At 41.6% G+C, this 13,985-nt stretch overlaps 1 protein-coding gene across 3 annotated transcripts; it reads right to left on the bottom strand.

The window, feature by feature from the left end:
• Positions 1-10,677: 10,677 nt before the first annotated feature.
• LOC118368271 (ADP-ribosylation factor 6-like) lies at positions 10,678-13,741 on the bottom strand. Of its 3 annotated transcripts, none has more exons than XM_035752246.2 (2): positions 13,625-13,741; positions 10,678-12,849 (listed from the first exon to the last, which is right to left on the bottom strand). In XM_035752246.2, exon 2 carries the CDS (start codon positions 12,269-12,271, stop codon positions 11,741-11,743), a length of 531 nt encoding a protein of 176 aa, XP_035608139.1. In that variant the 5' UTR covers positions 12,272-12,849; positions 13,625-13,741; the 3' UTR covers positions 10,678-11,740. The 3 variants fall into 3 exon arrangements, with proteins under 3 accessions (XP_035608139.1, XP_035608137.1, XP_035608138.1); XM_035752244.2 differs by lacking the exon at positions 13,625-13,741 and adding an exon at positions 13,200-13,336 and having other exon boundaries at positions 10,678-12,989; XM_035752245.2 differs by lacking the exon at positions 13,625-13,741 and adding an exon at positions 13,200-13,324.
• Positions 13,742-13,985: the final 244 nt, after the last annotated feature.

Here is a 13,985-nt window from a genome sequence, read left to right as displayed (position 1 = left end):
TCTTGCCTATCCCTTTGGATTAATAAATATTGTAAGACTCCAACCATCTGCCTCCTGTGTCTGCATCTGGGTCTCGCCTTGTGCCTTGATAGGCCTATGACAACCATATTACTACCATTAGTACTACTACCATTACCACTGCAGTCACTACCACTACCACTACTTATTTTACAACCATAAATACTCCAAGACTCGCAAGCACACACATTTTCTTCAGGAAATGTAATTCTGTAGTTTTATAGTTATGCTGTATGTGTGAATGGTATAACTCTTTTTGAAATATACTAATCAGCAAAATAAGGACTGCTGGTGGCCAATGTTTGGGAAATACTGTATTCAGAGGCAATTTTTCCAACAGATGGCGCTATAACTGCAAAAACCTCAACATGTGGAGCATACTTCTGTAAGCCTGCCTACACAATTTCCAAGTACCACATCCTCCTTGTTCACAATTCTGTGAAAAGCGAAAACATGAGGTCATTATGATGATGACCATGTGATGGGACTACTGTTTCCCTCTTTGTGTGTCAGTCTTGCATGCAGATCCTAATCCGCAGGTTAGGAAGTGCTCTGTAAATGTGTTTAGCATTCTCGCTAGACTAAAACATATTTTCTTTGTAACACACTATCGGTGTCGAAACGTGTTGCACCCTTATGGAGCACATTCCCAAACCTTTGCATAAATTCCACAACCTGCATACCTCTTCTGGGTCCCTCTGGAAGGGTACTCAAAATAACATGAGGAAGCAGCCTCGCCCTAACTCCAACAGTGGCGAGAAAGAGAGAGTGGCGAGCGAGGCGAGAGAGAGAGACTGCTGCATCACAGCCCAGTGACACAGAGGAGCCTTTGTGCCATCGTCATCACACTGCTGCCTCCAGCTCAGCCCAGCCAGGAGATGCTGTCTCTGTGTCACAAAAGAACACTTATTTTCTTGCCTACTTAAGAAAGAAACTGAATAGAAATCAGATTGAGATGATTAAAAATAGACCGGGAAGGTTAAAGTGCGGCTCTACTTAAGATAGAAGTTGAAGAATAGATATCAGATTGAGATGATTAAAAATAGACTGTGAGTGTTAAAGTGGGGCTCCTCTGATATGACAAAATCCCTCCCCAGAGACCTCCTACCTAAGATTGCTTTGACATGATGGGGTATTGTGTGTAGGCCAGTGACACAACATCTAAATGTAATCCATTTTAAATTCAGGCTGTAACAACAAAATGTGGAAAAATTCAAACTCTGTGAATACTTTGTGAAGGCACTGTATCTACCGCAATTACCTCGTAGCCCTAGAAAACATCTCAGTACTGATACCCTGTGTATGTAGCCTAGTTATCATTCCTTATTGTGGATTTATTCCTTGTGTTATTAACTTTCTATTATATTTCAATTTTTCTCTCTGCTTTGTTGGGAAGGGCCCGTAAGTAAGCATTTCACTGTTAGTCTACACCTGTTGTTGGGAAGGGCCCGTAAGTAAGCATTTCACTGTTAGTCTACACCTGTTGTTGGGAAGGGCCCGTAAGTAAGCATTTCACTGTTAGTCTACACCTGTTGTTGGGAAGGGCCCGTTAGTAAGCATTTCACTGTTAGTCTACACCTGTTGTTGGGAAGGGCCCGTAAGTAAGCATTTCACTGTTAGTCTACACCTGTTGTTGGGAAGGGCCCGTAAGTAAGCATTTCACTGTTAGTCTACACCTGTTGTTGGGAAGGGCCCGTAAGTAAGCATTTCACTGTTAGTCTACACCTGTTGTTGGGAAGGGCCCGTAAGTAAGCATTTCACTGTTAGTCTACATCTGTTGTTTATGTTATGATGCATGTGATGAATAAAATGTGATTTGATTTAAAAATGAGTGTATAGTGCCAATGGAGCAAAGCCCAGTTCGAGAGAATAAACGGATGGAGCAACGACATTAAAACTAGCTGATGCAGCCACAGTGTTGACTCCACCCCTCCCTGCAGGCAGGAAGATGGAGGGGAGCCAGCCCCAGTGTTTCCCTGAGTCATTACCTCTCACCAGTCTGAGTCTCTGTAGTGTGAGGCTGTGAGCAAAGCAGTGCCGGGCTGGTTGTAGGGGCTGTGGCTCTCTGGAGTTCCTTCAGGCAGTCAGAGGCTGCTGTATAACGGGCCACGCTGTCACTCTGAACCCTGACACTACTGCAATTAGATGGGATCCTGTCAGTCACACAGACGTAGTCAGTCATTGAGTGTGACACTGTGGTGGTGAGCTCCTCTGTCGATGGAGTGTAATGAGAAGTCTCTGAGCGGTGAATGCTGCATCTCCATCACCCTGTCACTGGTGGAGTAAGTTAGTCCCTGAAGTGCCACTCAGTGAATATCACCAGCAACCACCAGTCTCTGCAAACACCACTTATATGTATATGACATAGATAATGAGAGATATAATGAATAAAAATATAAATGCAACAATTTCAAAGATTTTGCTAAGTTACAGTTCATATAAGGAATCAGTCCATAGAAATAAACTCATTAGACCATAATCTATGGATGTCACATGACTGGGCAGGGGCACAGCCATCGGTGAGCCTGAGAGGGCATAGTCTGGCCCAACCAATCAGAATGAGTTTTTCCCTACAAAAGGGCTTTATTACAGACAGAAATATTCCTGAGCACCCGCCTCCCCCCTCTTCAAAGCCCCTGCGAGTGTCAAGTTAACCTCAACTGAGTATGAGAAGTGTCTGTGTTCTATATGTAAATCTAATTTATTCCATTATAAACAGAGGTCAGTGCTGCACCTCTACTCTAAGTCTTGAACAAAGGTGCGAAACAAATATAGGCCCTTTAACTCACAGTACCTGATACAGAGAGAAAACACACACATACTGTACTCACACACAGAAGGTGGAGGGTAAAAGATCCAATGAGGAAGTTATTCATGTGTAATAAACTAGATTTAGAAATGACTTATTTTCCCCTCAACAACAGAGGTAGTCTGAAGTGCTGTTCTTCCTACTGTACAGCACACATCAAGGAGTGAGACCAGCATTGGATCCATCACTTCTCTCTACTCCTTATCCTGTACAGGTGATCAAACACAGTGCTCTCTCCATATGAGGCCAGGCGTTCTGGGACAAATATACAGTACTGTAAATCAGCTTTTCTGTGTGGTCACTCCCTTACACAGCTGTGATAGGCATGCTACAATACCCCAGGTGGCCTATACAGACAAACTTCAGGCTTTCATATAATATGATATAAATAGAAGCCCCCTACTGAGTTCCTCACAAAAGAGTGTTATGTGAGTCATAATGCATTGCTGTTTAAAAGTAAAGATCATGATTATGGGTCAATGCACAAGCTGCCAACTAGACTGTGCTCTTCTTTAGTTTAATTTATTAAATTGCTATGGTGGTTCCTCAGTCCACCAAAGAGCACTGACCACTAGTCGCTATTTATTTATAAGAGGACTCCATTCAACCCCTGCCTCCCTACTGTTTGCTATTTCTATCCCGGTCTTTACCCCTCTCTGTCCCTCCCCCTCTCTGTCTCTCCCTCTATCACTGTCTCTCCCCCTCTCTGTCTCTACTTAAGTAGTTTTAAGTACGTTTTAAGTACTTTACTTTACCATTTCTATTTTTTACAACTTTTACTTTTACTTCACTACATTCCTAAAGAAATTAATGTACTTTTTACTCCATACATTCACCTGACCGAGTCTGTAATACCTACACGTTTCAAGCAGACCACCATTGTCGCTGTGCCCAAGAAAGTGAAGGTAATGTGCCTAAATGATTACCGCCCTGTAGCACTCACATCGGTAGCCATGAAGTGCTTTGAAAGGCTGGTCATGGCTCACATCAACACCATCATGCCAGAAACCCTAGACCCACTCCAATTCGTATACTGCCCCACAGATCCACAGATAACTCAATCTCAATCGCACTCCACCCTGCCATTTCCCACCTGGACAAAAGGAACACCTACGTGAGAGTGCTGTTCATTGACTACAGCTCAGCGTTCAACACCATAGTGCCCACAAAGCTTATCACTAAGCTAAGGACCCTGGGACTAAATACTTTCCTACTGCCTCTGATCTGGCCAACTCAACTAAACACAAATGCTTTGTTTGTGTTGGAGTGTGTACCTGGCTATCTGTAAATAATAATAAATTGTGCTGTCTGGTTTGCTTAATATAAGCAATTTGAAATGATTTACTATTTTTTTTTATGATTTACTTTTTCTTTTACTTTTGATACTTAAGTATATTTATAACCAAATACTTTTAGACTTTTACCAAAGTAGTGTTTTCCCTATTACTTTAGTTATTTTCTACTAATGTATCTTTACTTTTACTCAAGTATGACAACTGGGTACTTTTTCCAGCACTGGTATTTACACCGACATACATTCATTAGTGATAACCAATCCTCAACCTCAAGTCTCTATTTTGCTCACAGACAGCAGCTGTATGTATGTTCACCCTGGTCTGCACGTATGACTTCATTCAAGCCTCTGAGTCCCAGCAGGAAACCCAGAGCTAACTTCAAACCACTTCCTGTCCCAGCTTTAAACTGAGCACCTCTGTGTCTGTGTGTAGATTATTGACAACGTAGCATTAGAGGTAGCTAACTCGCTGTGGGTTGGGATTACCCAACGCACATTGACTCGGTACCGGTATCCCCCTGTATATAGCCTCGTTATTGTTATGTCGTTTTCTTGTGTTACTTTTATGATAACATTTTTTTACTTCAGTTTATTTAGTAAATATTTTCTCAACTCTATTTCTTGAACTGCATTTTTGGTTAAGGGCTTTTCAGTAAGCATTTCATGGCAAGATCTACACCTGTTGTATTCGGCACATGTGATTACCAGAGGAGAGAGGTTCCCTCACTGGGTTGAATAATGGATGTTTTACTGTTCTTGAGGATAAGCAGTTACCCAACAGAGTTTTGTGGAATGTGGTTTAGAGTGGGGCTCCCTTGGCAGATGTAAAATAATCTGCCTGAATCACTGTGTGTGTGCATGACTCACGAACCGAACCACAAACTGATTATCCCCCTGGGTGTGGTGGCTGAACATAAGCTACAGCATTGGACCATCAGTTGACTACACTCACAGCCCAAACTAAGAGCAGAGGAGAGCGGGACAGAGGTGAGTTACTCACAAGGCCTGATACTTGAGTAAGCCTAAACACCATAGACAGGGATCAGGCTGAGGTCATTTCTACAATGCTGTACCACTCAACAGGTTTATCACAGGTCATGTTAAATATTCGCCTAGACCGGGCAAAGACTTCAATCTGGCCAAGAGTGCAATGTGAAATTGTTCACGTTTACTGTATCTTTTGTTTTCTTTGCCTATTTCCCCTTTCTATGTAGCGTAGAGTAACTCCAGTACGGGAAACAGTTGAAACTGTCTTACCTCAGTGATACCAAAACCACTCCACTGGCCCCATTATGTAGTAACCATAGTCACCGGCCCAGCAAACAGCGCATTCTGTCCTGCTGATGAATTTGTCTGGCACATTCTTGGAGAGACCTGTGAAAGGGTGTGCACGTCGAGCTGTGCCCTTTGCATATAGTTACGCCCTCACCCTCCTGCTATGTCAGTTTACCATACAGAAGTCAAGTGCTTAACACTTTGCCAGATTCAATGAGGAGATACTTATGATTGAGGCCTCATTGGTAGGGTTCCAAGAACACGTGGCCGTACACCACTGGTAACACTGAAGTTCAGTGAACACATGCTTCCTGATCCTTTTCCATATCACTGTCATATGCTGTGGTTTACTTGGGTCCTGGAACACTGACACTGCACATGCTCCATGACCACATCTATGATCATTCCACCTTGGCAGCGTATCTAAGACCAATCCCAACTGTTGACACATCCGTCAGACATTGGTGCATCTATCAAGTGCATCACATTGGCATGAAAACCCATTCCTCGACATCTTGTCCTTTCAGAAAGTCTCTGGGATTCCAGCCAACCCCAGCGGGAGAAGAGATGAATGGTCATAAAACCTGTCTGACTGTCTCTGTCCTCCCCCTCAGGGACATGTGGCTATCAAAGGTTGTGGAGAACATGTGGTAGTAATGAAGCATGGAGAACCACAGTAGCCATTACTGCCCAATTAAACTGAAGTTAGTGTCCTAATGAAGGCCCTTGACCGAGCTCCTACTGGGAGGAGGGCGACAGAGTGCATGTGTTGACACCAACACACAAACACACCAGCTCCTTGATCTGAGAAAATGCAAGTAAGCATGTTTCAATGTTTTTACGTGTGTGTTTTACCAGCGCTATAAATCACTTTTGCTTGTGGCATGTGGTTTGTGTGATACATCTCTCCAGTGCCTGTATCATATGTGGGTCGACGCCACCTGACCCGTTTGACGGAAACCAGTGCTAAAACAAATACCCTCGCCTCTGCAATAGGCTAGTTCTGCAGCAGCTTTCCCACACACTGAATGAGGCCAGAATCAGTCCATAGCCAACTGACTGTGTGTGGATATGGACACACACATGTGCATGGATAATTACCTCTGTTTGTCCTTAGCTCCGCCTCCTGCATGCCTCCACTTGTCCCTTTGGCTTTGACTTAGAGGCTGTATGCACCGATCTTAATGCTAAGGCAGTACTCTTTATGTACAGCAAAATTACTTGACATGTTAAGTGTGACTGTTGTATTGAATGTAATACATGAAATGCATGGTAAACAGTATCACTTATTGCTTAATATCAAACCAGTAGTGTAATGGAGGGTAAACGCAAGTAAATGCAGTTTACCCACCTTTTGTGGGAAAATGCATTGAGAGTATCGGAAACTTTATTTTATTCAACGTGACCGGCAATCAGAGTTTACCCACCTATTTCTTACCACTTCATGACTGTATCAAACCTAGAAAGGACACTGTCCCCTTCTGTGCTGCCGAGAAAGGAAATACCCGTTGCTATCTGTTGAATAAAACAAACTAATATTCTGTTGCCCAAAACACCAGGGCCTACCCGCATCTAACACCATCAATCCCGTCTTTGTCAGGATTGTAAACACTCCCTTTATTGTTGTTAATCAGCTTTAAGGGGAGAACTACAGTATTCCTTCTATCATGCCTCCTCGGTGTCTCTCTGTCTGTCTCTAATGGAGTACTATTGCTAATCTTGTTAATTAAAGGTACAATGCAGCCGTTTTTATCTTAATATCAAATCATTTCTGGGAAACAATTAAGTACCTTACTGTGATTTTCAATTAAAATTTAAAAAAAGAAAGGAAAATAGCTAAAGAGCAATTTTACAATAAATAATTTTACTAGACTGGAAGTGGTCTGAGTGGGGAGGGGAAAACTGAAAACTAGCTGTTATTGTTAGAGAGGTTTGGAACTTAACACCTGGTGATGTCACCAGGCAGGACAAACCTCCATCTCACCAAAATGGGCTGAAATTTCAGGCGGTCTTTTCAAACAGCTCTTACACCAAAAGGACATTATCACCATTTTCACAATTTCACAGTATTATTCCAACCTCATAGTGTGGAAATATATATAAAACGTAGGAAAATCACGTTTTTAACTGCACTTGGACTTTATACATGGGGCATACAGGACTACACAGACCAAGCAGTTAATCATATTCATAGAGCCTGTGACCTCAAGAAATAATGCTCCAACACAATATAGCAATATATGTACAGTATATAATGGTGCATGCACCATTTGTATTTACATTTACAATGCTATTTTAGGCAACCATTTAATATACAAAGACTCAATCAGCATGTTTAATAGTTTTAAAAAAAAGGTTAAATTAAAAAAAGAACGTACATGACATCAATACAAATTCAATCCAATCAGTCAGATTATTAACAACATAAAAACAATATGAAAATGATTGACAATGTTCGAAAAATGACAGTTGGCCGCGGAAATGTATGACTTGGAGGGGCTTGGTCTGGGTCTTGTCCTCTCCTATAACAAGCATTAATGCGGGATTCTGACAATTCTATTGAATTTATTCCTCAGACCTTGCCTCTTCACTGCAATTTTCAATGGGGATCAATAAATATCCTATTGAATATCTCTCTCTGTGGCACGGCCAGGTATTGATTTTGTGGGACGCTGAAAGATGTGTCCTCCGTCCTTCAACATCGATTGGAGAGGGATCAGACTCCTCTTACTGTTGAGGGATGCCAGTCACACACCCCAGGCTGATGAGGTTCTATCCATACCATCCATCCTCTGTCCAGGAAGAGGAGACACATCCCATAGCCACTAGTCTTGGTCTATCTTTACTTGTGAACACCAGTCAAACAAAAGCCATATTTTACTGATACTGACAACCTCCCGTTGCATGGGCTATGAGAGTCATTCAGGTTGTACATCAAATCAAATAATACCTTTATTTGTCACGTGCGCCGAATACAACAGGCTTACTTACAGGCTCTAACCAATAGCGCAAAAAAAGGTATTAGGTGAACAATAGGTAAGTAAAGAAGTCACACAACAGTAAAAAGACAGGCTATATACAGTAGCGAGGCTATGTAAAGACACCGGTTAGTCAGGCTGATATGAGGTGGTATGTACATGTAGATATGATTAAAGTGACTGCATATATGATGAACAGAGAGTAGCAGTAGCGTAAAAGAGGGGTTGGCAGGTGGTAGGACACAATGCAGATAGTCTGGGTAGCCATTTGATTACCTGAGAAGCCTTTTTGTCCTAGACATGGCACTCCGGTACCACTTGCCATGAGGTAGCAGAGAGAACAGTCTATGACTTGGATGGCTGGGGTCTTTGACAATTTTTAGGGCCTTCCTCTGACACCGCCTGGTGTAGAGGTCCTGGATGGCAGGCAGCTTAGCCCCAGTGATGTACTGGGCCTTACGCACTACCCTCTGTAGTGCCTTGCGGTCAGAGGCCGAGAAATTGGCATACCAGGCAGTGATGCAACCAGCCGGGATGTTCTCGATCTTGCAGCTGTAGAACCTTTTGAGGATCTGAGGACCCATGCCAAATCTTTTTAGTTTTCTGAGGGGGAATAGGCTTTGTTGTGCCCTCTTCACGACTGTCTTGGTGTGTTTGGACCATTTTAGTTTGTTGTTGATGTGGACACCAAGGAACTTGAAGCTCTCAACCTGCTCCACTACAGCCCCGTCGATGAGAATGGGGGCGTGCTCGGTCCTCCTTTTTTACATCTGTCCTTCTATGACTTTCTCAGGTTTAAAAGTCAAGCCTGTCTCTCTCTGGGCTTTTGACTCCAGGTTCAGTGAACTTCTCTCCAAATAAACCAGTAGGTAGGCTGACTACAGATGATGGCCTTGGCACCCCTGTTCAGTATGTGCCAACCAGACAAGCTCCAGCTGGTTCTTTGGCTGATCGAGTCAGTGTGTCTGTGATTATAAAGGCCTGAGTCTCTGGTCCTATTCTTTTGACTTTTAATGACTACTCAATAAGACTGATTAAGTCAAGACTTGAAAAACAATAAACAGTAATTAAATGACCAGAAAATGTATTGCTGGGTCTTACAAGGCCAAGGCACCATTACTGCCTGGTGTGAGATAGTACACAGATGAATGAGTAACTAGAGACCTTGTCCCATTGTGACCTTTTATTAGAATCCTTAATGTATATATTTTACCTTGAGGCAAAGATAAAACACCCAATAAAAAAAGCACATTTAGCAGGACAAGTTTTACAAACAAAAACAAGTTTTCAGAGTTTAACCAATCTGGTGGACAGTTTATAATATTCACAGGACCCCAGACAAGATACAAACCAGCATGCAGCTGGATTGCTTACTGATTCTAACTGGAGAGGACACAAGAACTTGGTAACAGATGTTGACCACTTTCGGTAAGTCTGATTCAGCCCAAAACCCTTGACAAAACTGTACAAAAAACAGGATGTTTATTTCTAAACGATGCCGTAAAGTACCCCAATAAACTAGATTTAACATGTATAAATGTTTTTCTTACACTTTTTTTTGTACTGGGCATACATGAATTATGTAGGTTCTTTCTAAACAAAGATTGAGGGGAGGGCAGAATTTGTAGCCTATTTTGAACCAAAGGCAGAGGAAGTAACAGCTGACAACCCAGCATTATTGGCTCAATATCAAGCACAAACAAGTGAGCACAGAATTCACAAACAGCTGTATTGCTCCAACAATTTGTGCAGCCAGTCAGTCACCCAAACCTCAATGGAGGCTAGTCATGTGGCTCTGTAGTTATTCCGCTGAGACCAGTTGGACTTCCTGTTTTTGTTTTTTTACATGGGGTAAAAGGAAAAACATATTTCCCAATGGTGACAGAGTGACAATACAGGCTTTTTTATTTTGGTGGACAGCTATATAAACTGCCCAGGAAAGTTTCAATGCAACACTTCACCAAGACATTGTGTTCTTCACATAACAGAATAATGACTCATTAGGCCTACTTATTTGAATGAAATGCTGTAAAAGTTTGTGTTGGATATTGAACATCTGCATTCTGCAGCACATCAAGTGCAAGCTCTGCAAAACATTCCTCAAAGGGGGAGGGTTGTGTTCACATCAATCAGATAACAATTTTCACAGTGCAAAGGTAGTCAACTATTAGCAAAGACCAATTACAATCTTGTCTCTAGCATTCTTTATGATGGATTTGGAGTCCTAAGGAAGATGTGGAATATGAGAACTGTGTTCCTTTAACCACTTTTGAGAAAGTTCAGGTTATGATAAATCAAGAAAATTAAGCATTTAACATGACTTTATTATTTATTAGACATTACAATGACATTGTTCTGTACATGGTTCTCAAAGTCAACATGAGTAAGAAAGCTGAACCAAAAGATGACTTATTTCACCAGGGAGCTGTTCTCTCCCATTGAATGACAAGGTCCACTTTGCTGTAGGGTTACTGTACTTCTGTACTCATGCTGCAGATTTAGTCAAGTGATAGGTCTCGTATCCTGAGACATATTAATGGTAGTAGGTTGAGATCTCAGAGCTGAATGATATTCCGTTGGAATATTGAGTCAATTGGCTACATAACCATCAATGTTAGGCTCCCCATTAACAAAGCCTGCATTCTAAAAAAGCATGTTTGAGTTACCAGAAGCCTGTTTCAGTTTTATGCTTGAGCACAATTTGGGATACATCACAATATAGCCCACTGAAGGGAATCACTTGTGCAAATGTGTTCCAGATGGTTAGTCCAAGCACTACACAATGTATTTTCAGACATAATTGTCACAATGTCCAGAATACTGAAAATGAAATGTAAGACATGGGATACCTCAATTTGCTACTGGGTTTCTGTATTAAAACATGTTTAATATAAAAAAGGTGTTGTAGCTAGTTGTACAGAACAAGCTTGACTAAACAGACTTTAGTTCTGAAAGGAAAAACTAGGAAACTGACACTTGTTACTCAATCAATCCAAGTGTGTCTTAAAAGCATAACCAAGCCTTAGCCCAAATTAAAATATTAAAATCCAGCTCCATTAGAAAATCTATTAAAAATGGGGTAAAGAATAGGCAAAGGCAGTAAACTCAAGTTTTGAATTATGAACCCATTTAATTGTGTATTCATCAAGCCACAAAAAAGTATGTGACATAAGCTTGCTACAGAGTAGAGGCAACCTATAAACCAGCAAACCCAGTTTATAAAGATAAATTAGCTATAGGATCATTGTAATCAAATAAATGGATAAATCAAAACTTATTTATTGTATTCATTTTAGAAGTTAAATAACTTAACTTCAAAGTATAAAATAAAAAAAAAGTATTCTAAAAATAGTCATCACTCAATCATTAAGATTTGTAATTTGATGTTAGCCATGTCAACCCCTCATATAGTCCGTCTCCCGTGGTCGCACAGGAGGGCTGAACATACCAATTCCTATCTCTGATGCGGGTCAATCCTAGTTTCTCTTGGATTTCATGCGGCTTCATGGCATCTGGCAGGTCCTGCTTATTGGCAAAAATCAAGATGATGGCGTCCCTCATTTCACGGTCATTAATGATGCGATGGAGTTCCTGCCTCGCCTCATCAATGCGATCTCTGTCTGCACAATCCACAACAAAGATTAACCCTTGAGTGCCCGTATAGTAGTGTCGCCACAGGGGACGGATCTTATCTTGGCCTCCAACATCCCATACATTGAATTTTACGTTTTTGTAGGTGACAGTCTCGACATTGAAACCAACAGTGGGAATTGTGGTGACTGACTGTCCAAGTTTCAGTTTGTAAAGGATGGTGGTCTTTCCAGCAGCATCAAGTCCAAGCATCAATATTCTCATCTCCTTGTTGCCAAAGATTTTCGAAAGCATTTTCCCCATCATGAAAACAGTGCATAAATATTCCTTGTCAAATAAATAAAAAAAATGGTTGGGTTCTTCAGTACGTCCCGTATTACTTCCTTAATGTCAAAACCATGCAGCTTTCAACTTGATTTATTTGCTTAATCAGGTGTAACCCTGCAACTAACTATCAATGGACATGGTGTGAAATATGAAGCTCACCCTGAGCAGTCAGGATCAAATCAATGCTTAACGAATGTGTCGGTCTGTCAAATAAACTGGCAACAATAAGCTTATTCTTGGTGACAAATCAGTAACTATGAGGATTGCTGCTAATAACTTACTGCTCAGAGTTTAAAGTTCAAATATGTACCCAAAGGTTTGGAAAGTAAATTGTATGACAAGCCGTATACTTCTTAATTGTAGCTGTCACAAAATGTGAACATTATCGATTTCTTATTCCTATCGATTACTATTAAATTCCGGGTCAGAGGGGCGGGGGCTGTTGATAGACCAAGGAAATCGAATAGGCCCTCCAAAAACACTGCGGTACTCCGGACTTCCTCTTGGTGAGTGTGTTACGAGGTCCCCCTCCTCGCCCTTGTTTCGATCAGCACCACCTGAGGAGAAAGGCAATTGTCTGCAACTATTCCATCAAACGTCGCACTGGGCTACCCACTCATTCGTAGGAGCCCGTGATCCGAAAGTCCCGGTGACTAAGGTGATTGATTTAAAAAAAAAAATACCCCCTCTTGTCCCCCTGAAACAGAAAAGGTTTGGGATGAGTGTCAGAAAGCTCAATTTAGCAAGGTGACGGCTGCTAGCTAACGTCAGCTAAATGCTAACTTCTAGCTTGCTAGCTACTTCACGCTGCATTGTGGATAGGTCAACGAAATTGAAAATGCAGACGTTAGTATGTACCCATTATAATATTTTACACAAACCTCAAAATAAAATAAAAATATATTACCTTCTGTTTCCCCCCTCCTCTCTCAGTAATTTCCAACCTGCTTTCGTTTCTCTCCTTTTCAGTCGAGTTGAAGTGCAACTACCAAAGATTATTATAGCAAACCCAAGATAGACCAGAGCCTGTCGTTTCCAATGGGAGCAAATTAATAGTGGGCAGGACAAGCAAGGAGGTGGGCAGAGCCAAGCACAAGCTAGTTAGATACTATTGGTGCATTTTATCATTTATTTGCGTATTTCAGTTAAGGAACGCCTACTCTGAAGTGCGCTTGTGCAATAACTAAATTCGCCCTTGCACTCCTAAACAACGCAATTTTTAACAACTTTGGCAAAGGGTAAAGTCTATAAAACGCAGTCCACTCTGTTTGTTACAGATTATAGTTTGGGAAACGGTATCAAGATTAAATGTTTCATTGATGAGAAAATTACCTTAATGACCTGTCGGTCAAAATCTTTCTCGCTCCATCTTCTCCGACTTTCGGGCTACTGGACTTCCGTTCATCACCATATTTGGTAGTAAGTGGAACCGGGTTTCACATTTATACGTCTGGTGAAATATCTGTCTCATTGTTCTGTCTGTGCTTACAACTCTGATCTACCGGAAAGGTGTGGACTACATCACCCGCCACTTCCTCTGGCTCATTCAGTTGGTTTGCGCACGCTGTGTTCAGAGGAGCCATTTCTGCTCCCCGGATTACTCTGACATCACAAGCATTCAAAAGCATTCAAAAATGCGGTCCATTGATTAAAAGTAAAGGCATGGTGCGAATGTACTAAAAATCATGGCCAT

The sequence above is a fragment of the Oncorhynchus keta genome, chromosome 35 (assembly GCF_023373465.1).
Source record: "Oncorhynchus keta strain PuntledgeMale-10-30-2019 chromosome 35, Oket_V2, whole genome shotgun sequence".
NCBI lineage: Eukaryota > Metazoa > Chordata > Actinopteri > Salmoniformes > Salmonidae > Oncorhynchus > Oncorhynchus keta.
This window is presented reverse-complemented; position numbering and strand designations above follow the sequence as displayed.

What these genes read in the sequence shown, in the direction of transcription:
- LOC118368271 (XM_035752246.2), bottom strand. Translation starts at nt 12,271, where the DNA reads ATGATGGGGAAAATGCTTTCGAAAATCTTTGGCAACAAGGAGATGAGA.